The sequence below is a fragment of the Diorhabda sublineata genome, chromosome X (assembly GCF_026230105.1).
Source record: "Diorhabda sublineata isolate icDioSubl1.1 chromosome X, icDioSubl1.1, whole genome shotgun sequence".
NCBI classification, from domain to species: domain Eukaryota; kingdom Metazoa; phylum Arthropoda; class Insecta; order Coleoptera; family Chrysomelidae; genus Diorhabda; species Diorhabda sublineata.
In genome coordinates, this window is record NC_079485.1 from 17,129,053 (window position 1) to 17,155,403 (window position 26,351).

Below are 26,351 nucleotides of genomic sequence, written 5' to 3' on the forward strand. Positions count from 1 at the left end.
AAAATATATCGAAGCCAATTTGCCAATTTGCTCTCATCTATATATGTTTCTTTACGTCTTGATTTTAGGTTTTTTAGTATATATATATATATATATATATATATATATATATATATATATATATATATATATATATATATATATATATATATATAACACGGTTCAACATGAAATTTGACTTTGATTGCAAAGCATTAAATTTCGGTAGTTTAGGACGGAAAAAAAATATATGGCATGAAAAACTTTGCTTTTGTGCTTAGAAGACTGATTGAACGAAATTTTTAAAAATCTCGGATTTTAATTTTTGATTGAAAATAAAACTATTGAAATAAAAATTTTATTATTTTTATTAAGTTTTACTATCAAATTAGCTTACAGAAAAGTGGAAAGCAACTTAAAAGTGCACACTTTTACTTTTTCTTTTATGTTCATAGCTACTTTCTCTCAATAAACCCCAAATATAGTCGCCCATCATGTTTTCATTGTATTGGCCTTGATAGCGTTGTTCAAAATTCATGATGTCCTGATGGAAACGTTCTCCTTGCTCTTCGGAATAGGCTCCCATATTGTTTTTAAATTTATCCAAATGAGCATGCAGCATATGTACTTTTAACGACATCCTGCAGCCCATGGCCTTAAAATTTGTAAGCATATCCTCAACCAACTTTTCGTAGTTTTCAGCTTTATTATTTCCTAAAAATCCAGAAACTACTGCTTTAAAACTGTTCCAACTTGCTTTTTGAGTACGATTCAGCAACGTTGGAAATTTTTCATCGGCGAAAATCTGTCTTATTTGCGGACCAACAAAAACCCCAGCTTTAACCTTTGCTTCCGATAACTTCGGAAAAAATATTTTTAAGTATCCAAAAGCTTCTGAAGTTTCATCCAGTTTTTTAACAAATTGTTTCATCAACCCTAACTTAATGTGCAAAGGCGGCATTAACACTTTTTCCGCTTCAACAATCGGCTCAAATTTGACGTTCTGTTTTCCGACACACAATTCTGTTCTTACAGGCCATGACCGTTGAATATAGTGTTTAGAATCCGCTCTGCTATCCCACAAGCACAAATAACACGGATACTTTGTATATCCACCCTGTAGCCCCATTAAAAATCCCACCATTTTAAAATCTCCAATCAGCTCCCAGTTATACTCACGATACTTTACAGATTCAAGCAAAATTTTGACACTTTCATAATTTTCTTTAAGATGTACTGAGTGAGCAATTGGAAGAGACGGAAATTTATTTCCGTTGTGCAATAGAACTGCTTTTAAACTTTTTGTAGAGCTGTCAATGAATAAACGCCATTCGCTAGGGACACAGGGTATGCCAATTGCTTCAAACATACCTTTAATGTCATTACAAAAACAAAGTCCATCTTCCTTCGTGAAAAACATTGCATGCCTAGTCCGCTGATCCGTAATCTTAACATCATCAAGCAAATTCCACTGTTTTAACCGAGAGCCTAGAAGCTCTGCTTTATTTTTTGGCAAATTTAAATCTCTAATTAGATCGTTAAAATCTTCTGAAGTAATGAGATAGTGTTTTGGTTGTTCAGGTGTAGGCAAAAACTCCTTATCGGAATTACTTTTATAAGAACTAAAAGATGAGCTACTTTTCTGCGATAATTTTTTTGGTGGCTCAGGTACTGGTGGTGTCAGGTCGTGAGCAATTGGAGCAGAAGAAGATTCGAGGTCAGGATATTCAATAGGTTTTGCATTTTTACCTCTACGTCTTTTACTCGGATTCACCATACAAAAGTAGCAGTCAGTAATATGGTCTTTTGGTTCTCGCCAAATCCTTGGTATTGCAAATTTCATAGACCTTTTCTCACCTCGATACCAACCTAAAAATATAAAAATAAAAATTAATATGTCTATTATTTTGGATTCATCGCTTAATTAAATAAAAATTGCTTACCTTCCAAACACCTTTTACAATAACTACAAGCAGCATGTGGAGCCCATGGCTTATCTTGATTCCGTACAGGACAGTCAAAATATGCTTCATAGGCTTCACAGAGAACGTGAGATGTCTTTAGTTCATATTTCACGTCTCGAACTTTAATAAATTGACCACATATAAAACAAAATGCATCAGCATCGTATTTGCACTTTCGTGACGACATTTTAAGTTATTCTGGGCTTGTAAATAACACCCGATGGTTGTTTATCACTCGGGTGCCATCTAGCGGCACAGTGTAAACTTAATACCCCACTCTCACCGCGCGGTCTTTTTAAAAATATTAAAATCAATTAAAATTTATGAAAAAATTGAAAAATGAGTATTATTATTATAACTATCACAAAAGCAAACTTTATACCGAAAAAAGGTATTTTCTTTTCGTTTTTGTGCATAACTAACTGGAAAATAATAGTATAAACTTTAGGACAAAGAACGAAAATTTTTTTGTAGAGTCGTGTAATCAAGACGATTTAGAAACATATATACATAAGACAATATTGGCTTAGATATATTTTATGATACCAAAATTGAACCTACAAACAATGTCAACAACATACAGTTGGCACACAAGGATATGGTTAAGAAGTCTAAGATTATCGCAAGGCTTTCGAGATTTTATTTAGGACCAATTCTTACCAGTAACAGTAGATATTTGGAAAGCTTGACATACGCTTTCAATGTGAAAAAATGGAATCCAACTTTTGAAAAAGAAAAGATTATAATAAGCACGTGTGTTCTTGCTGAAGATATCCAACTAAATAATATTAAGGACGAACCAACCAAAAGTTACCACTCTTATCAGATGATGACTGATTACAAACTCATTTTGAACTTTTTGACCTGAGCTTGAATAATGTATGAAGAAACTCAAATTACCAAGCAACTGCGAGCGTCGATTGATCATACCCTTCTCAATTTATCACAGAATTCATTTGATATCGATAATGAGTACTAGAGTTTATTTCTAACGAATTCATGATTATTATATTATATTATATTATCAACACTATTTTTTGGTTATAAATCAATAGAAACATTTTGAGAATCATAATTATTCATAAGGTTTAAAATATCTATGCAGTTTGTATATATTTTGTGATTATGTAGAAGATAATAAAGAATAATATTTCACAAATAATGGAGGAACAATGAAATTATGGAATTGGATGAGAAAAAACATATTTTACATTGAACAGGTGTGTATGGCTATCATAGACCCTAGATAATACAAATTGAAGATAATGGAAAAAAAATAAAACACTATTACAAATGTGTCCACAATGTTTTAATAAATATTTTTGTTATCAGACTTTTTTGATTAGTAGAAAACAATCTGATCTAATTTTTTTTGCATGTTATAGGTTAAATCAACTAACTATCCTACATTTTTCTAAAACTTAACAACATATCAAATTGTTAACTATTAAGCTATATACATACTTAATTATCTGAAAGTATTTCACAAATTTTTACTTTTCACACTAAGTATTTTAGGTAAGAAACATTAAATTCAAAATATTATAATTCAATTTTCACACATATAACACTTACTTTCTTGTGGAGGGTTCAGCATTAATTCATTTGTCTAATTCACTCAAAAAACATAGAAATATAGGCAAAATATATAAGGCCATAAATTGAAATTGGAAGTATACTGAATAGATTTATTATTTCATTTATTAAGGGTATTAAGTTTTTTTTACATTTGTATTTTTATGATTTTTACAAATTAAGTATTTCTTGAGTGACGATCACTTATAAAGTAGTTAGAATATTTTAAAATGCTAAAGAATATAGTGACTACTATCATTTACTTCAGCTGCAAAATAAATGGACATTGTTAATTTAGTATTCAATTTAACAATGTACGCCGATAAATATAGAATTGTAAATGTATATGGTGTTATGATATTTTTTATAATGTGAAAACAATCCGCTTTTCGGTCAAGAATTGCGGTGTACTTACTAAAATTCTAGTAAAATAACAAATTTCTGCACTTATATCTTGAATAAATACTTTCTACAATGTTCGTGAAATTGTGATTTGTTAATTCTCCGCTTTCTTAAAATATAGCATACTTTATTATGTCAAATTAACTGCCCTGTATATTTATTGCTTTGAAACGTTTGTATTTTTAGGGATGGAAGATGATATTAGCAATTGATTGAGCTAGACTAACAACTGCTCAACACTGAAATTATACACATTTCATCGGAGTTGTTTATAAATTTGTTCTTAGTTTAAACTAACTATAAAATTCTGTTTCCGAAATAGTAATTCATGTAACAATCCAATGATAAAAATGTTTATTCACGACTGCAACGATAAATCATTATTTTGTTCAACTATTGTAACTTCATGCGATTTAGAATATACTACATACATATGTATTGTAATTCATACAACATAAAAATTATTGCACTAGTAATGTAAGTACACTTTAAATATAACAATCAAGCGTTCACTTTCTATAATATCAAAAACACATCAGTTTGTTGAAGTCAATAGCTTAATAAATGTTATAATTTCCTTACCATTTCAGTAGGTTATAAAATCACAGATATTACAGATATCTAATTGAAAATTAACGGTAGTTGAAATATTAATAGCTTGATTGTTTCATTTGAAACAATTGGACAGTTGGATTCATAAGTTGACAATTTTATAACGTTCTTAAATTGGCGGTTTCATAATTTCGCTTAAAATTTTAAGAAAAATTGGTTGAGAATATACTTAATAATTCAATGCCAGAAAAATTCAATAGTTGCTTCACTATTTTCAGCCAGAATATGAAAATAATGGACTAACACTACCCCTAAGAGCTGTACGAAAGTTGAGTTTATATGGAAAATGCTCAATAAAACCCAAAAGTTGTTCATAATGCTTCACTTGCAGCTCAAATCACATGAAATGTGTTCAAAAAAAAATAAATTCTTATATTGATAACTGAAATATGTACATATATAGTTATTGTATTTATTAACTGAAACTAGTAATAAAACATTTTCACATCACATCTGTTTTCTATTTTTTTTATTGTTAATACTATTATATGTGTGGTATCGTTATTTAAATTTGACCTCATACTTGCTGAATTATGTACATCAGTTTTTCTACTGTATGAACTATATGCGATTAATTTTGTCATATTACTTACAATTAAAAAATAAAATGGAAAGAGATAGTGTCTAGACCTAGACTTAACATCACCATATATGGAGAAAGCTGCAAGCTGTTACTAGGAATATCAAACAAATTATATTCACTATCTTTTGATTCCTTCATGGAATTGAGAAAAATTTGAGAACGTAAACCCATTTTAAAATTTTGATTTTTGGTTGTTCAGTTCATATATGAAATGAAAAACAGTCGTAATAAATATAGATAGCGAGAACAATGTTTAACCACACTCAAAATTACACTGACAGAGAGTGTAAGTGTAGTAATAGTGAACGGTGGGCTTAATATGAATATCACCAATGGTTTTAGAAATTTCAATTGAAAAAATTGTCATATGGTTACATCTTTATTCTTGATAGCTACTTGATTTCCACGGAAAAGCCTGACGCTAGAATAATAGAATTAACATTGTTTCACGTGAAAGGAATTGATTATTCTACAGTGTTATTAGTGAGCTTGTGCGATTATTTTAATTCATAACAGTTTACACCAGATTGATTAGAAAGTATTGTTACACTCCAACGTCGATTTCTGGTAGCTAGGCAAGTATAGTTGTGAACTAGCAGTGAGTAAGTATATCGGACTTATTTGTCTCAACTCTTGGTCTTTCCTAATTGAAAGAATGTCAGTGTATTTAGTTAATGCAAAGGCGTTTTTCAGGAGAGATTAGACAGTGCATCGAGCTGGTTACTGAGGGATAGACCTAACAACAGAACAAAAAACCAAAAGGTAGCTTCCATTTACTAGCTATTTAACTACTAAGCAAGTAGTAGATATTGAATAGCATATCATCACTACCCCACTAACTGGTTCGACCGCAAGTGAGCTCGCCAATAATGGTATGCCAAAAGTATATTCGTTGGTTGATAAGCAAGAGACAGATTTGCACACCGTACATTTTAATAATGTAAAAGATGCAATTTTCCATATTAAACATTATTTTATCACTACTAAGTTAACGTTTGGCTCCAATATTTTTATCGCTTCCAGAGTTGAAGAATTTTTCACTATTTCCGATAATAACGGATTTTAAAAACAGACGGAATGATGTTTCTTACAGATATAACAAATGAAGTTATCAGCGGCTTGGAATCTTTCAATGAACCGCCAAATTGAAATGAAACCTTTAAGAACTGAACTGAAGTTCTTATTCAATATTAGGATTATTAAAACTTTGTGTGGAATTTATAGCATTTTTAAGCTGTCAAGAAAGTGTCAATGCGATTGCTAGCTGGAACTATTATATAATTTGTATTGAAAAACATGATTTATGAACATTCAAAAAGTTGTTAATGACAAAAAAAAGATATGAACAATTTGGTAAAATGTATAGTTTCATTTTATGAATTTCAATGCAACTAATAATTTAGTTGATAGCTGGTACACAGTTTTTAAAATGTAACAACTAAGGAAAAATTAATTTTTCTCATTAGAGCGGATTTTTATTTTGGTATTCATATTGTAGGTGATCTATTGATTAATATAATTAGGTACGCAAATTGTCCTGTTAAGGCATATTTTGATAAAGACCGAAATAGGTTGTAAAGTGTTTCAAAACTTATTTTCTATCAATAGAGATCTTAAATAAAGACGATTTAACATGACATGAATATATGATATTACAATACATATAAATATATTTTGTAATTAGATTTCATTTAATGACACTTTTTTGCTGATCAAATTAGCGATCAACTCACTATTATTCAAAAGAAGCTACGAGATATGATGGATTTTTCGTATCGTCTCATGTTTTAAAGTAGTAAAATCATTATTGAATATGTGTAGAAGTTTGGAAAGTATAATACTTAACATCAATTGAGGAAATACTGAAAATATCGGTTTGCTTATATAAATACTGACATTGTTGGTATCCAACATAATTCAGTTTGTTTTACTAGAAAGTATGGCACTATAACATAAAAAATACTATCAAAAGTGTAAATAATAATAGAAGGACTAGATATAAACAGCATAAAGTGAATCATAATTTTGATAAAATATATTCAAGTAAAAAAAATGATTTACAACCACACAAGAGCCTTACTTAAAGAATATTTAATTTTAAATGTTGAGCAATGTTAATAGAATGGAATTAATTGATCTCAATTCCATTGATAACATTCTTTTTGGTATTTAATTGATGTTATTGTCTATAGTTATGTTATTCTATAATTTCGTACATAAGGAAAATAATTAATATTTTGGGTCTGCATGCCCAACTATATCATCTCCGAAGTGTTTTTTTATTGTTTTTTACATATTTTTATTCTTTGTTAGCTATTGATGATTTGAAAATATTTGTCTTTCCCAACTTATTAAAAATTTCTGGTATTCTGTGTTTTGTATTTTTCTTCTATGGTTTTTATTTTATTCGTTTTTTTACTCGATTTTACAGATATTCTAGAAACGGAGATACTTTTCAGTATATTTCTTTCAGGCAGGTTTAAAGAGGTCAACCTGGAAATATCTGAAGTAGTGTTTGGAAAAAAACTTTTTCGATAAAAAAATATTAACATTAACGACATATATCCGAAAGTATTGCTTTGATTTTGAATATGTATTTTACTAATCATTATGTTAAGGTGGCTATGAAGAAGTATTTACCATCGCCCTAATATTCTTCAGTAATAAAGTCAAATGAAAACGTCAGCAGTTGTTTAGTTAAAGTAGAAAATCAGTGAGTACTTAGTTATAGAGTATGAAAGTGGACTGAGATACTAATGAGGCGAATAAATTAACCCATTTTTTGGTACTTCATTTGAAGTAAAGCTCTTATTTGTAGTTATATTCTTAAGAGGAATTTTATAAATAAAAACGTAAAATTTTAAAAGAATTCTATGATTTTTACACAATTCTTCAAAAGAAAATAAAATATAAATACATCAGTTCTAGACTACTGAGTACTAAGTTTGAAAACTGTAGCTGTATATTCAATTTTTATCGCAACAGGACAGTGGAACTGACATAATTATATTCTTTAATTTTAAATATTTACAACGTAACATGTATTTTACAGTTTGTAAATGAGTTAATACTTGATTTCATGAAAAATATTTGTACGTTATATATAGTACCATCAAAAACTAGAAATTATAAATACGTATCATTGTTACAAACTTATATCTACAAATTTGTTTTATTAACACATCCAGTAAAGATTATCACCCACAGTGTTTCTGAATTATATTATTGGAATGAAACACCATTTTATGTAACTTATACATAAACGCCATCTTACTGAAAATATTTATAGTTAGAGGTATGTCAGTTATCAAATCGAGAAAACCTACCATATGGAAAAATTTGTTCCGATTCTAGAACAGAATTAATGTGGAATACGGAAAACTACAATTTAACTAGTATTACTTAAAAAAACAGATTATTTTTCTTGCTACGTAACAAAGGTCTGGTGACGTTTGGAATAATTTTTATAACTCTGGTCTGTGTGAAATTGTAGAACAATGGTTTGGTTATTGACACTTAGATCAGCTAACATGATCTATATTCCAGGATAAATACACTGATAAGAATAATTGAAAAGCTGAATTGGCACTTAGATTTGATACCAGTGAAGTAAATTTGGTCTCCCAATGCAAGGAGTACTGAAAGAATAGAATAAAAAGTATATAAATATTTTAAATTAAATACAAAATTGGGAATAATACATTGTGATGTACATCAATAAGCCAATGAGATAGAGAAATTGTTGAGAAAAGGTGCAGGATATACTGGCAAGTGAAAAATTAGGTATAAAAATATAAAAACGACAATGCGAACTAAATGAATTAAAAAAATTGGAAGAAGACGAGGATAATAAAACAACTGTTCTAATAGTATATAAATAATTATAAAAAGAAAACGAAAATGGGACTCCCATTAAAAGTAGAGGCAGCCCGAGAAATTTTATAAAAGAGGATCGAGAATCCAAAACTAACTAACAAATTATGGTATTATGAGAAATTCAAAAAATCTTTCCAGGATTGGATTTAAAAAAATTGGTGAAATATTCTTAATGAAAGAAATCACTTTGGAGGCAGCACAATACAAGTAATATAATATGGTAGGAATAATAAATCGATTGTAATTATTTTTTGAACTAATAGTACATTGATTCTTTTTATGAAATGATTATTGATTTATATGGTAAAATATACAAAAAAATTTAAGGCTCATTTAATTGTTGGTACTGGGAAGATTTTCAAAGCTTTTCTGTATATTTTATTTTTGCGTAATCTTTTTCAGTGAGTTGAAGTCAATATTTCAGATATAATAGTAAAATATCAGTCTCATAGTTTGAAATCTTTAGTTATACAAAGACTTTGTAAAAAGATGTTTGAGATTATATCTATATTTCATTACCATGGCAAAAATCAATTGTATTTATATCATTATCTGCTAGTAAGTCTAGAGGTTTGCCGTGGATTAGAACTTTTTGGATGCAGCCATCAAATCCTTTGTAATATGAGGTTGGGAGACCAGCTGGTAGTACTGAAGAGCCACCTGAAATTATAAATAATGATTTTTATCATTAATGATACTTTCAAATCATATCACACAAAAAAATGTTCTACTATTATTGTTAATTAGGCTACATACGAAATTGTCAGAATAATTTTAAAACTTCAAGTTTGTGTAATTTAGATGAATAGGTACTGTTAGAAATCATACTCTTAACCATATATACTGACCCAACCATAGTTTCGAATTAGTTCTCAGAGATATAGCTCCAGCTTTAGCTACTCCTTTATTTATATCATATCCATCAACAGAAATGAAGCCCATTCGTTTTCTTCTTCTTACTTGGATTGAATGCCACTGGCCATCATCTACCTTAGTTCTGGACCTGAAAATATTTTATAATGTTACTGAATGTCTATTTTTATTTTATCCTTTCAGAATTATACTCAAACATGAAAATATTTACTATTATTTTTATGTTTCACCTTTTTTAAATTTATTGTTTATGACTTGATTATTGGAAAAATTCCCTGAACTTTATGAGTACATAAAATTTAGTAAAGAGACGTTCCCTCAGATTTGCTTTGACAAAGCAAAAAAATGAAAATACATCAAATGTAAGATATTTATACCTTCAATTTATCTTATCATACATATACAGAGAATAGTATACAATAAATCAATGCAATAAATAAATGAAACAGGAACAAGGCCCACAAAATAAAAGAAACGTAAGTGAAAAAATTAGTACAATTGACCATCGAATTTTTATTTTTAGTTCTTCTTTAAAAAATCCAACATTTCTTCAATTATTTTTTATATACGAGTACAATGCTCTTTTTAATTCAATACCTAAGACCATAATACATAGATTCGAAAGCTTGGAATGTATATATTAAAATAGATTGGTATTTTATTGTGACAACTTCACAAAAAAGTAGTGGTTATTTTGTGATTATCTTTATTTTTCCTTTTAATTTACCTTATTGCCCAAAATGGTTCATCATGATCCAAATTAAAACTAAGTTCTGGATATCCATCTACTACAGCAATTGATATGTAGTTTTGAAGCTGATTTCTATTTTTGCTTCTCCATAAAATTAAACCATCAGACATAAATGTGCGTATTTTTATTTCATATCTGTTACCTCGTTCTGGTTTCCTTCTAAAAAAATATCGTTCACAACTATATTAAGTAAAATAGAAATGGAATATTGTACTTCTTATGAAAAAATTATAATTTGTATAAAAGTGGATATTATAATTTATTAATTAATTCGTGGAATAAATACTAAATAATAAAGGTAGAAATGTTAATTGTTTTTTCATGTGTGCTAACTTGATTCATTTCCACTTTTGTTTAAAGATTAATTGTTTTTTGTAGCTAATGGAAAAGATCTACGAACTTATTGAAGAAATATGGGAACTAGAGTCAATGTCAGAGGAATGGAAGTTAAGAAAATTTATTCCAATATTTAAAAAGTTGGATAGACCATAATGTAGCAACTGAAGAGGAACCAAGCTTTTAAACACCACATACAAAATATTAATCACAATGGTAAGAGATTCGAGAGATTCTTTAGAAGAGATATCCATCGGAGACGCAATACACACCATGACTCAGACTTGGAAAAATGCTGTAAATATAACATATACCACATATACTATTTATCGCTTTTGAAAATGGTAAAAATAGGAGAAGGCTAGTGAGAACAGAAAGACATGAAATTGCCAATAAAACTTATCAAACTAACAAAAATGAGAATGGAAAGATTAAAAGAGATTGTACTAACCATAGAAAGTTTGATATAGATTATAGACATGGAAACAAGGGTGACACAGGAAGATGCAATATCGACAATGCTATTTAATATAGCTCTCGAAGAGAATAAAAGAGGATGCAACCATGCAGTAAATTCTCTTCCACAATAGTGAAAAACAGTTACATTCATAATAAGATAGAGCGCCTAGTAAACAGTATGGTTTCTATAAGAGTGTTATTTATAATGGTATTTTTTTTTATTTGTTTGTATAACTTTTAGATACTTTATGCTGTAAGTTCATGGTTTACTGTGTTAGTTGTTACTTACAGAATTTCTAAGTCTTCTGCATCATAATAAAAGTTTTCTTCATCAAATAAATTGTTGCCATCATCGAAATCATCATCTTCCACAGTTTTGTTGTGGGGTTCATCATTGTTGTCAGTGAAATTCGTTATATTTTCGCTATTAGTAAGATTTGTGTTAGTTATATTAGTAATAAGTAAACTAGGTATACCATGAACCACAAATTTTACAAATACGGTAGAAATTCAAAAGATTGTCGTTAGAATTAGAGCCTACCTTTTATAACCTCTGTTTCTATATTGAAGATAAGTAGCACCGTTGAATTTCAAAGACAAGGTTTCTTCATTAACTGAAAAAAGCGGAAAACCATTGAATTCGTTAAATATAAACTAAAAAGTTATTGATTCATCCGGTAACAACAATAAATAGTATTGATAATCTATATAAGTCCTTCCATTAATTTGACTTTTCAGACTTCATATAAGTAACAGTGTTACATAAAATAAAATGTATCAAATGAAACCACTGAATGGTCACTGAAGAAAGGTATTGGTTCAGTATTTGAATAGTAAAAACAGAGTTTTGGTAATAAAATTTCTATTATGGTTTACTTAACAGTTAGTTCTAGAAGTTTTCATTCAATTCTGTATTTGTTCAGTCAAATGATATCCAATGTTATAAAACAAGATTTGAAAAAATTATTTATAAATCTACTAACCAGCTGTTAATTTTAAATTCTAAAATTATTTACAAAGATACAAGGGCTTTTGTAATACTGTACTACAGTAGAGTGTTAAAAAGCAATTTCAAATTTTCCTCGATACTTTTAATAGACCATCCTGCATTTTATCTCATCCCCACTATGAACTATAGCTAGGTACTATAGTTTAATTTATTCTTAATATTTCCTTTTTAAAACTTGATAGTTTTGACGATATCTCTACAACTAGCAGTTATATGAATTGAATCTATAATTTTTCATTTTTATTTTTTATTTTTGTTGATTTATTCTACTAACCACAATTATTTTAAAACGATGAGTGCGAAATGAGCTTTTATGATGATTGATATGTCACACACTGACAATACATATTATATTTTCATTTTGGATTATGATTGTTTTATAGCTATCAACAATGAATTATGAAAAAGAAGGGATGATAGGTATTATAGGGATATTGGATAAATAAGAATTTATAATAAGATTCACTTGAGAACGTGCCACTCAAATTCGTTGACAGTTATGGTATTTACATGACGTATCTACCGCTCATTGCCATGGACTTATTCATGATGAATTAATAACCAATTTCATTAAAAATAAAATAAAATATAAATATTGAAATAAAATAGGTAGAGAGGAACCAGTCGAATATGAAAGATCCGAGAGTATAACAAATGTCCACGTAAGTAGATTAATCAAAATACGTCTTGAAGCATGTTTAGTAGGTTCATTTCAAATACTTTACACAAGATAATTAGAGTAACTCTAAATCACAATTAACTTATTCATCTTTATAAGTTTTGTGTGTTTCATTAAATAAGTGTGATTAGTAAAGTGAATGAAGAAAAGAAAAAAGTGATTAATTTTATTCGCGAAATTACAGTTTTCCTCAATACAATTTATAATATTTCCAGAAAACCATTAACTACATTGACTGCAGTTGATAGTGGGGATATAAAATTTGGGATAATCTAACTAAAGAGATTGAAAAAAATTGTAATGACTATATTCGGTTTTCGATAAGATCAAATAATTATACGGGGCGTTAAACTTGCTATGATTTTCGTCCACAATTGGCTATAACTTTTCAAATGCCCTGTATAACATATTACAACTTTACATTGTAACGCCAAAGTGAAGGGGATTTTGAATTCAAAATAAAACACAAAGAATAATAATGAAACGTTCAGTTTAAAATATGGCGCAGTACTTAAGATATATTGGGGTTTATTTAAAAGTCTTACATAATCAGTTTATGCCTTTATAGTGTTTTCAAGTTTATTTCATAATGTTTTTAAACAAAGGTTGTGAGTTATTACATCAATTTCTCATTCATGAATGCCAGAAGACCCAATATGGCTCATTTGGTTCTCATGTAGTTTAATTTGACAGGTGATTGAAAATCATTCTTAACATTTGAGCCTAATGTTTTGATAGCTGTTTTAACTAGAGTACGTATTAAAAAACTTCTGGGATATGTAACTAGACTGGCAATATCTTGCTTCAGTACCTTCATACTTTTTAAATTTCCATATTTTCAAAGATTCATAAATTGAATTACTTTTGTGAGCATATTTAAAATTTAGTTATATTAAAGCCATCAAAGAAGATAAATTGTTGTAGAAGAATGTTAGAAGTGTTTTTCACTGCATTTTATATTTGCGTCTAATATGTAATCAAGTAAATCACTATTAGTTAAATGTAAAGATGATGCTTACTTGTTTCACAATATTTTCCTTTGTAATTTCCAGTACAACGGCAGGTATAGTTATCCATATTGGGTATGCAAATACCATTATTGAAACATGGATTTTCAACCATTGGACAGGGCGCTCCATCGTAAAATCCAATATTAGAACTACAGCTTGAATTGTTATGAGATATTACTGTTACGCAATCTGGGAAAAGTTTAGAAATCGGCAAAGGAAGTCCATTGAATGTAATTCTTTGAATAACACCTTTGAAGCCTTTTGAAGCTCCAGAAAGTCTATGTATTTGTTTCCAATTACTGGAACAGAAAGTTATTAATATGCTAAATATTCATATCGTTCTGTATACTTACGGTAATGAACCAATATATAAGGGAGTATCTAAATTCAATTCTGTTAATGGTATACCAGAATATCCACGAATCACTGTTGAATTATCTATTTGTAACATACCTTCACGGCCTTCTCGAGATATTCTAATTTTATACCATTTATTCAATGAAATACTGGTCGAACTTCTGTGAAGGTAATAACAACATTATGTTTATGTTTCTTGTATTTATTTTGTAACATTGTAAATGTGGAGTTCATTGTGTATTTGGTGCCCATAGGATTATGCACATGCGGGCTTAGTCTTAGAGAGCGCTAGTGTAGTGAAGTTAGTCTTCTCATATTAGGAAAACAAGTTTGTTAAATGTTTTTCTTGAATAAATGTTTTACTTGAGCCTTTGTACATAATTTTGAATAGAAATTACTATAAGTTGATTGACTCAATATATGTTTGTATAAAGGGCTATGTTAAGTTACTTTTCTGCGATACTCATAAAGTATTGTATACGGAAGAAATCCCTGTGAAGGATAAGACAGCTGTCATACGTAATGCCAAGGCCCGGTCTGTAATCAAAGCGTATGTCACACATAAGCACATTGAATATATTATGAACGTCAAGATAAGTCAAATGATAAGATCTCTACTAAAAACGAGGCTATAATTTAGCTGAGACAAAATAAGATAAGAAAGTGTCATTTATTGCTTTGTCTGCAGTAGTGGAAAGAAAACAAATAAGAGTTATTGTGTTAATTTTTTTCCAGATACTGAAGCAAGCCACAAGGTGATGTGATTAAGTTTATGACTCAATTTAAAAATATAAATCAGTACCGATTAACATTGCCAATGGAACGAACATATTTGTCAAGAAAGAACGTGTCTTACAGGTTTACTGTGCAAAAACGGGAATGGAATGCAATATAAATGGATAAACTTCCATATAACCTCTTATCAGTTATGTTATATTCACGGAAAGAGTTGCAACAATAATGATGAAACCAGAACTAGTGACTAGTGGAGAGTGCGAGAATCTATTTGTGTTTAGTTTCAAACTGAACCAAGTGATAAACATTTAAACAGAGGAAGTCTTCAACTTTCAAATACCCTAAGGCAGGAAGAAAACTTTTCAACAGAAAAGATTACCCCAGATCTACACGAATTGGTAAGTTGATTTATGCTCACATCTGGGGACATGTTAATGAAATGATAATAAATGATAAACGGTACTATTTGTCAATATTGGACGACTTTTCGCATTTTACCAGTATCTATTTGCTGATGAGAAGTTGATGGAGTTTTATAGAATAATGAGAAAAAAGGACTGTATATATCAAGAATTAGGTCAGATAGAAGTGGATAATTTAGATCTAAGACGGTAAAAGAATTTTTCGAACTTAATGGTGTGGTTCAGGAGTTTGCCTCGGGCTATACCTCAACAGGCCAAAGCAATGAATATTCATAGGAAAAGGCAATTAGTACTACGGCGTACCAACTTAGCCGGTTTACAACAGTAGCATTGAATGGTAGAAGCCCTACTGAGATATATTATTGGAAGAATGATTAGTTCAAGTTGAAAGTTTTTGGATAAATTGGAGCCACTTTGCTAAGTCACTTATTGATATAGACCATGTAAAATCAAAAGATAATAATATTGATATATTTACTAATTCTCTAGGAAGAACTAAATTTGTTTATTTCAGCTTTGTCTATTTAAGATTCCACTTTAACTACTTTTACTACATATTTTGTTTACTTATTGTATTAGGAACTTGAAATTGAGAGGGGGTATGAAGTCCTTTTTTATTAAGCCTTTGTATACAATTTCACATAAAAAATACTAAAAATAAAACCATTTTGAATTCTGAGAAAACTTACGTTAAATTAGCTATACCACTTCCCAAGTTGAATCTAAACTGCAAATATCCTCGGGCAATATTTAAAGAAATGAAATCGCCTCTCCCATTCTTCATCTGGCCATTGTAGAGAATGAGACCACTAGAGGCAGTAGTCATAAACGTGACTTCAATAGAAAATCTTTTTTTTATACCCTCTAGTCTTGGAAGCTGGATAAAACTGTTTCCATTGAATTCTGGTGTAAGCCCATGAAGACTCTTGAACTCTACAAATAGAATAAATATTGAGTATTAATAATACTGGTGTGCAACATCATCCACAACAACCTCATAGTAGTATTCCAAAGACATTACCTTCTTGGCACGATGTTCCATAGTTTCCATGATTACATTCTGTCTTGAAATGGCATTTACCTTCTAAGCATGAGTTTTCACAAAATTCACCACTATAAGATGCTTGGCATTCACATTTAAACAACCTATCTAATTTTATACATTTTCCATGATTTTTGCATGGTAACATTTTACAAGCATGTTTACTGCAATCATAAACCCCTTTCACTTCTAAAATCCAGTCTTCTTGTCTTATATGTATTTCTACATCCTGTCTACCAATCTTAAACCTTTTAATACAACCCTGAAATCCTTTAGATGTACCTATATTCTCGTAAACCCTAAAAAACAAAATTATCTTCAATTTAAATGCCTATACTGATTCTGATTCAATTATACCTGAAAATTAAAAAATGTAGTCTATAAACTAGTATTCTAATATAACTCATTATTGAAAAATCACTATATTTTTTCGTCTTTAAAAGTATACTGACTATTATTAGTAATATGAGAAATGCAAAATTTGTGTCGTTAAAAAAGTGAAATAATTATTAATTGTTCATTTTCGACGTGTTAGTTATTCTAATGTATAACAATTTCCTAATATAAGTTCACAATTTAATTATTTTGTCAATTTATGGGTGACTACCATCTTTTTATATATATTTTAATCAAAAGTCGACGCACAATGTTATTAACTGCTTACATATTTTGTAAGTTTTATCTTTCTGTTAAATATGAACATTTATATGGTCCTTTCTATTTTTAATTACCTTATTGGTTTTTTATTAACACTATTTCATTTTATCATTTTCTATATAATGGTCACATTATTACATATAGAGTTGTAGATAGCTAATATTTTCTTTATCGATTTAATTATTTCAGATGTTTTTACACTAAATAAATTGGTCAATTTATTGATATTTTTTTAACATGTATGGAAGCTTCATATAGCATATAGATTACAGCGAATCTGTGGTGTGATGAAAACTTCATTTGATTGAATGAATGGGATGTGAAAATTAACAAGATAAAATGATTTTTAGAAGCAAACAAACCAAACCAAAATAATAATTTTCGATCACTTGTCAATAGAAATACTGCATACCTTGTGTGATTTGTTGGTACGTATCCAATGAAAGCATCTTCCAATAAATCTAATGCTTTAAGAGAACCACTGGATTGACCAGTAATTTCCTCGGAATCGTCGAGTTTCAATAATCCGTCTCTATGGTATCTTTTTATAATTACCCTGTGAGTGTTCCCTATCTGAATTTTGTCAACTGATCTTATCACTACAGCACCATTTCCTAAATTGTACTTAAATTCTAGATAACTGTTTATAATTGCTAGTGAGACAAAGTCTCCCTTGCCATCTGCTTTTTGCTGGTTGTAGAGTAAAATACCATTCTCTGTATAGGATTGAAATTCTACTTCTATACTGAGTTTATGATAAGCTTTAAGAGGTCTTAGTCTTGCATAGGATGTACCGTGGAATGCTGGAAGTTACATATTTGAACTAATAGTAAAATTTTATACAGACATACAGTACCTGGTACTTCGTATTGAATTTGTGAAATTTCGGTTTCACACAATAAACCTGTAAAGTTAATTGTACAAACGCATGCGTAAGTTGATGCTGGTAAATCGATGCAGGTACCGTCATTGTTACAAGGTAAGCTACTACAGGCTCTAAATTCGTCCAGGTTATCAGAATTAGCTAAAAATAAATATAAGAATTAATGATTTAATGCAAATTTAATTAGTTAGATTTGTATAAATATTTTGTGAGTAGTTTCTCACCCAAACATTCTTGGCGATCTGTGGATTCCACATAACTGGGAAAGCAGATACAAGCACCTTTGACACAGTGACTATTTGAAATAATACAATCCGTATTGTCTGAACATAGGTCGCCCAATAAGGCAGTTAGCACTCGAACTGTAGCAGGGGTTGGACGGTAGGCAGGAGAAAATTCATTACCTGCACAAATATCATAAATTTGTTAATATTTTATATTTTTTACAATGAATATTTCTTGACAAACTTGGACAAATATAGAATTAGAAGCATTGAAATTTTCTAAATGAATAGGTAATCAATCATTCAGATTTTTTGTAAGTATCTGATTATTATTATTCATATTTGAAAGAATTTTTTCTCAAATGATAAAATCGTTTTAGTTCAATTTCTGAGATTTAAATTAAAAATTATCGCTATAAATTACTAAAGCACATCTACTAGATCTTCTTTATTGAAGAATTTTAATAATTTTTAACAATTACTTACAATATTCATGCTTATATCGTACTTTTTTGAAATTACAGAATGGGCCGGTTGAAAGTAGAAACCAATTAAAGCTATATAGCTTATTTTTATTAATTAATGCACAAAACAAATTTATTTAGCCTCACCCCGATAACGGTATAAAATATTGGATCCAGGGTTGCTTCCAATGAAATCTGTGTCTGGAAATGAAACAGGCCGAACGTTACTACTTCTTTCATAGTAGTAGCGAGGATCTGGTACAAGTAGATGACGTGTCGATTTCGATAGAGGGGAACTTATTTCGTCAGATTGCGTAAATTGTTGGGAGTTTACTCCACTATACGGCCAGTCAGTGCTTTGTATCTCTTCTGCAAAAAAGTAAATATTATTAATGTATTTTTTCAAATGAATTCAACTTTTTTTTTCTCTTCTGATTAAAGATTTTTTTAATTACTATAGTCTACATATACAAAAACATATAAATTTAAGAAAGTTCTAGCTATAAGTTGTCTATCGGAAGCAATATTTTGAAAAAATGTGGAATTAATGTGAGATCTGGACAATAAATTTATAAGTAAATGGTGAAATACTGTAGTGCTACAATGATATATTATAAGAGAATTTACCCGTCTAGACCAGGGGTTTCCAAACTTTCCAGCCTTAGAACCATACTGATTACTCCAGTAAGTTCCGAGGGCCAAAACCATATCATTGTTGCCGGTGGTAAAAAGTGAAATAGTCCACTGATGGAAAACAAGTCCGAAAAAGTACGCGACGTTTAAAAAAGGCTGCAAATCGGACTAAAGTCCGCAAAACGGCAACACTGCATATTATTAATTTTCCTATCATTATCTGTAATTTCTAGATTAGTCGTAGAGTACGAGCCATGATGAGTAACGTGACACGACATCTGGTGGACACAAGCGGAAATAGGTAGTACCTTCTATCGCTAACAGATGGCGCTAATAGCACGTACAGAATAATCTCGTTGGTTCGAGAAAGTTCAGGTGTCTTCCACTCACTTCTGGATGGCAGTAATTGGAATATATAAGAAGGTCAATGGCGTAACCACAAATCAGTTCTTATGACACTGTTATGAAATAAAATAGTATGGAAAAGAAGCGAAAAATTGATAGTGAATGCAGAAAATTCAAAGATCAGTGGAACATTCAGTATTTCGTAATTGAGTCCAGTAACAAGGCGCTATGTTTGATTTGCAATGAAAGCACAGCTGTTCTCAAAGAATATAACATTAAACGTCATTATGAAACAAAATATTTTCAAAATTACTCAAAATATACAGGAAGTTTGCGGACAGAAAAATTCGAAGTTATGAAGCGCGGACTGAAATCGCAACAATCTTCATTTACACAACTCAAAACTGAACAAGAGGCTGCAACTCATGCCAGCTTTCGTGTGGCTCTTGAAATTGAAAAACGTGGAAAGCTATTCACCCATGGAGAAATGATCAAAGAATGCATAATTTCAGTAGCCGAAGAAATGTGCCCTGAAAAGGTAAATTTATCAAAAGCTATCAGTATGTCAGCAAACACTGTGGCTCGAAGGGTAGAAAACATCGCTGAAAATATATCCTCTCAACTGTTCGACAAAAATGGACATGTTGAGTGGTTTTCTTTGGCCTTGGATGAGTCAACGGATGTGTCAGATACTGCTCAGGTGTTGATTTATATTTGAGGAGTAGATAAAAGCTATGAAGAAGAACTTCTTGATATGTATAGTATTCATGGCACAACTACTGGTACAGATATTTTTAAAGGAGTTGAAATGGCCATTAATCAAAAGAACTTTCGATGGAAAAAACTTGAAATGTATTACAACTGATGGAGGTAAAAACATGAGTGGGAAAGATAAAGGAGTGGTCGCTCTCGTGTCAAAGGCTGTAGAAAATGACGGTGGTTCAAAACTATTAATTTTACATTGTACCATTCATCAACAGTCTTTGTGCGGAAAATGTTTGGATATGTCTGAAGTTGTGAAACCAGTCATATCAACTGTTAATTTCATCAGATCTTTTGGGCTGAATCACTGACAATTCTGACAATTTATTGAAGAGATTGGAGAAAATGACTTACCGTATCATACTGCCGTACGTTGGCTTAGTTGTGGGAAAGTCCTTCAGCGCTTTTTTGAACTTCGAGCAGTGATCGTAAATTTTTTTGAATGAAAAGCATCGCCCTCTTACTGAATTAGAAAACAACGCATGGCTGTGGAAGTTAGCATTCTATGTTGATTTGACAAAACATGTTAACGAACTTAATTTGAGATTGCAAAGAGAAAACCAGCATCTTCCTGATTTATACACTAATATCAAATAATTCCGGAAGAAATTGATACTGTTTCAATCACAAATACGAAGTAAATGTTTTTTACATTTTAAAACATGTGAAATATTCAGCCACACCACTGAGACTGAGTTTCCTATCGCTTTTGCAATCGAAACTGAGTGAGTGTGAGTGCTTTGAAAATAAATTTTGATACTTGTTTCTCGAACTTTGATGCCATTGCGAATCAAATTAAGATTTTTCAGAATCCTTTTGATACTGACATTGAAACCCTAGCCCCGGAACTTCAAATGGAAATGATTGATCTACAGTGCAGTGATATAAATAAGAACAAATATCAAAACTCATCTTTGTTGGAATGTTATAAGAGTCTTCAACTGACACAATTTGATAATTTGCATAAATTTGCTCGTGGGCTGTTTTCTGTTTTTAGTACTACTTATTTATGTGAGAAGACCTCCAAAATGAAGTACACAAAAAATGTTTACAGATCTAAATTAACTAATGAGCATCTTAAATCTCTTTTAATAATTGGTACAAGTAAAATTAGTCCACAACTACAAACTATTGTCAGTGGAAAATCTCAATTACATAAATCTCATTAGTATTTCATATGTCATTATGCTTGTTATAAGTTATGTTTTCATTTAAAATGTATAAAATGTTAGTTGGATTCATTTCAATTATTTGTTAGTTATTATATACTGAAGTTAAATTTTTTGCATATTATACATGTCTTTACTCATTACAAGTCTGTGTTTCTTTATCCAACTCATCACAAAACAATAAGCCTACAACACTGTTATGAGTTAGTTAGCCCCTGACCATATCAATGTAGATGTCATATTAATAATTATTCAACATAAAATTAGAATACTTCAGTAAACTAAATTTAATTTGTTATAAAAAATATGTCCTCTAAAAGGAGTTTTCAAGTATGCTAGCTCTCCGCGAGCCGGACAAAATCTGTCCGCGAGCCGGATGTGGCCCTCGGGCCGTAGTTTGGAGACCCCTGGTCTAGACGATGAGAATGTAAATGTGATATTGGGAACGAATACTTTAATATAAGGGACGGAACCATGTCAAAAATATTATTCCTTTACACAATTCATTAAAGAAATAATCAATTAGTATTCTGAAGTTAAATATATATTAATAGGTAATTATTTAAGTGAATGTAGAGGGATAGAGGAAAAGTGAATTTGTAATAAGTCTCTGCAAATATCTGCAGTCATATTAAAATTTATTGAATATATACCAACTGTTCTAATGGATCTTCGAGCACTTCTACTCTTTATAAAATTTACAAGCGGTTAGCAGTTACCTAGTACTTTACTTACCATGAAATAATTCTATTTTACAGCATCCCTCATCGTTATTTTTGGCAGTAAAATATTATTTATCATTATACATTGTACCGATAATTTTCACAGTTGAACTTCAATTTGTCGATTAATTATATTTCAAATGAATGACCTTTTACCTTGTCACTAAATATTTATCGAAATTCACAATGCAGATATTGCAGATTTAACTGTAAAACGGGGGACAGTGAAATTTTAGAGTGTCTGGAATATCAGTTCAAACACCTACCTAACCTAACCACATATGTTTTAAAAATAGTCATATTCATACAAAAGTTTCATTTTAAACTTAGATGGCTTCTTGATACATGAGAAAGGTTGAGCAGATGCTGGTCCGACAAAAATATAATATAATTGGTTAACAGATACATTATATATTTGTTCTACTAACAGAAAAACTTACCGTTACAAGATCCAAATGCTTTTAGAACTATGTCCTTTTGAAGGCGACAAGCTGCTAGGCGTAAATCACAAATAGAACCGTAAGTCTTGCCATCACTGCCGCAAACAATCTGAAAAATACAAGAACGGTTATAAAATGTGAAACCTGTTTAAAATGGATAATGTTAATAATTAAAATGAGAATATAGAATATCAGTTATCAGCAAGAGAGTGGAAGAAATTAAAACTCGGCAATAATCCAAAATGTTTTAAAATCAGTTCAACATTGTCAAAAGTTGATTTACTGATCCGTCAAGATATACTCTTCAAAACTAGGAGTCGATATTTCAGATATATGCATTCCTCTACAAACTAATTATTCTCGTCTCAAAACTTCGTCCAATGTGAAAAGTTATGAAAGTAGTCAACCAGCGGAACAGGATAATTATTTACTGTTAAATCATCTCAAAAGGCATTTGACAACAGTGAAAGGTAGCAATAGAAAATCAACATCCACGTCGTATTGTTTGAACATAATCCACACCACAGTACTACACAAAAAGAATTCTTGTCTATCAAGATAATGCATAGTAGTACGTGAGGTGTATGCCGTCGACCCATCCATATTTGCTCCCACATTTACCATATCTATCGTTCGATGTTCCAACTACGCTCGCTAATAAAATTTTGATTGATTAGGATAACTTAATGAGGCTGAATGTTAGATTTGATTAAAGCAAGAAATCATAAACGTAAAGAAATATTTCACTGAAAATATGATAAGTTTAGATACTTACTTGTGTTTCTTTTACATTACTGCAATTTAAATGACATTCACATAATGAAAGTCCATCTTTTTCTACACAGGTGGCACCAAAGTAACAACTTCTTTCGGCACATGTAGAAGGGTTAGAAGACGATGCTAAATCAGATGCTGGAACAAGTATGGATATTTCATAAGATTGTTAAAATATCAAATACTAATTTAATGGTTTATTACATACCTGATACACATCCATTCGGCCCTAAATATTTATTGTGATTTGTGCATATTGTACATTTTTGACCCTGTACACCTGGTTTACAAACACAACGACCTGTCATTTGTTCGCAGTCATCTCTCACTGAACCAAAAGTGGAGCAGCCGCATGCTGTAATGGAATTAATATGACATTTCGTTAACAAGTAGAATAACTCTATGACATAATCTAACAAAATATGTATATGCCTTAATAAAAAGCGAATAATAATTAGAATGGTTGGCATTCACATAGTCAAAAACAAAAATGTGTGATTGAAATTGAAGGAAAAAGTATGATTCCTACTAAACAAGGAGAAAAATGAAAAAAATAAAAATAGAAACGATAACATGGAAATTATAGAAGAGTTATTGATGGTATACTATAAGATAGATGAAAAAGACTGAATAGAAGCAAGAATGAGTGTCAATAAAATAGGGGAATCTATAGTGAAAATTGAAGCAGAAAAATTGAAATGCAACGGAGTAAGACCAAGACAGCAAACATAAGAAGAGAATACAATATTAAAGGGTCGAGAGAAAATAACATTTCACTGTATGATGTAAAGTGCCAACCGGCCTGGCCTGTAACATTCTAATTTAAATATTTTTAATACTACTTTATTTACTTATTGTGGTTCAATAGTCATTTCTGTTTCATTATAACATTCAAGTTTTGAAGAAATTAATTTTTTGTCGATCTTCCATTGAATTGAAAGTAAATTTTATCGAATTTGGGCTGACATTACTCCTGGTAAATTTCTTCAATATCGTTTCAACTTTGTTTTTTATATATAATGCTTACAAAGCTTCTCTTATTTTTTATAATTTCCTTGAAAATTATTTTAATCAAATTTTGTATACTTATTTCTATGTAAATTCGTATTTTCTGTTTATTTGGGTAATAGAACGAATAGAATAGAACTGATTTCTGAATTGTTATATATTAAAAACATATATTTAGTTTTTGTATATGTTACAGCATAGTCTCCTTTTTATTCAGTTCTGTTCTCGTACTCGTTTCCTTTTTAGTAATTTCTAACTGAATTCCCGTTCCATTCCTCTTTTCATTTTTGTTTGCAACTCCAAACTGCTTTTTAAAGTTGGGTGTGAATCAGTAGAAAGCGATCTACGTTAAGGAGCTCCCGTAACCACTTGTGACCATGCGAATTTAGACCATTTGAATACCCTATTGATATCTGATAGGTCCCTAATCATTGATTCATGTCGAATGAGTTAAATCTCAGCAAAGAAACCATCCGCAAGATGTTATATGGTATTCAAAAATCAAACAACAAATATTTGCGCAAAGTTCTCAGTCTTGAACAGAAACAGGAGCATGAGGTTTGCAAGAGTACGTTGTGTCTTGTTAACGTAGCGGCAGAAGCTCGTGTAATCCTAGGGTCCGTAAACAAAGTCATGAGTGGCAAAGAATGTTCAACAAAAGGGAAGATGACCTAGTCGTGAACGCAGGAAAAATTTTGAATTTCTAAGTAACTCTAAGAGTTACATTTTATTTTTCACTAACTTTGAAATAAATTGAATAATTCGAACCATTTGAGGATAGTTGTGTTTCCAATATCATTTTATTTATTCATAAATATGTACAAATTTAATATGGCCATAAGCCAGTTGTTGGAGAAAGATTGTAACAAATTAGGCAGAGATAGGAAACATGAGAATACTTGCAGTTATCGAGTATTTTTAATTTTACATCTTCGATGATGTGAATAATTATAAAGAGTTGAAAAGTACTTCGTGGAATGAACGCAACTTTATCAATGAGATTATCAGATCTTCGTCTTTCAATAAGTTACAATTTTTATTAATTTTTTCTCATTATTATGCTGAAATTGTTTCAATACCATTTCTTAAAGGTAATGATTTCTCATTAAATTCACATGTGTTTCACGTTGTTGTTATATCTGTTATTGTACGTTTGATGGTATGCAATATATTTCAATAACTTTGAAATACTAAGTAAAAATGTAACCATCTCATTATTGTTACTATCGCTAGAAATATTTACAGGCAGTTTTAAATGTAAATATTTTATAAAAGATTGTTGGCAATGAGGTCAGATGGAATGAACTATATTTGTATAATAAGAAACTTCAATATTTACGTTTGATTTGTAGTGTTTTTGTGTAATTAATAAAGATTTGTAAGAGCTTAGAATTCAACGTGTGCGTTTTATTTAGTCAGAGTCTAGAACTAGATCCACTAGGATGATCTGCAGTTCAAAAATTATAAGCTGAACCACTATGTAACACTGTGTCACTAAAACTTAATGTATTATCGGTCAAAAACGAAGTACAGCTTGATGAAATGGAATTATGGTTACATATATTACAATATCTAACCATCTAAGGCTATTAAAGAACCGCAACAT

The 26,351-nt window shown here is 30.1% G+C and overlaps 1 protein-coding gene across 1 annotated transcript in view; it reads right to left on the reverse strand.

The window, feature by feature from the left end:
* Window positions 1-3,241: 3,241 nt before the first annotated feature.
* LOC130451328 (agrin-like) overlaps window positions 3,242-26,351 on the reverse strand; it is a 212,769-nt gene continuing 189,659 nt past the window's right edge. Inside the window, exons 13-29 of the mRNA XM_056790280.1 lie at window positions 23,946-24,092; window positions 23,739-23,875; window positions 22,964-23,072; window positions 19,040-19,261; window positions 18,429-18,608; window positions 18,178-18,345; window positions 17,734-18,124; window positions 16,644-16,963; window positions 16,312-16,555; window positions 14,462-14,626; window positions 14,118-14,407; window positions 11,952-12,024; window positions 11,700-11,834; window positions 10,592-10,774; window positions 9,840-9,994; window positions 9,511-9,651; window positions 3,242-8,753 (exon numbers count right to left, since the gene is read on the reverse strand). Coding sequence (XP_056646258.1) covers window positions 8,641-8,753; window positions 9,511-9,651; window positions 9,840-9,994; window positions 10,592-10,774; window positions 11,700-11,834; window positions 11,952-12,024; window positions 14,118-14,407; window positions 14,462-14,626; window positions 16,312-16,555; window positions 16,644-16,963; window positions 17,734-18,124; window positions 18,178-18,345; window positions 18,429-18,608; window positions 19,040-19,261; window positions 22,964-23,072; window positions 23,739-23,875; window positions 23,946-24,092 — 3,173 coding nt within the window. The 3' untranslated portion in view covers window positions 3,242-8,640. The remainder of the gene's footprint in view (window positions 8,754-9,510; window positions 9,652-9,839; window positions 9,995-10,591; window positions 10,775-11,699; window positions 11,835-11,951; window positions 12,025-14,117; window positions 14,408-14,461; window positions 14,627-16,311; window positions 16,556-16,643; window positions 16,964-17,733; window positions 18,125-18,177; window positions 18,346-18,428; window positions 18,609-19,039; window positions 19,262-22,963; window positions 23,073-23,738; window positions 23,876-23,945; window positions 24,093-26,351) is intronic.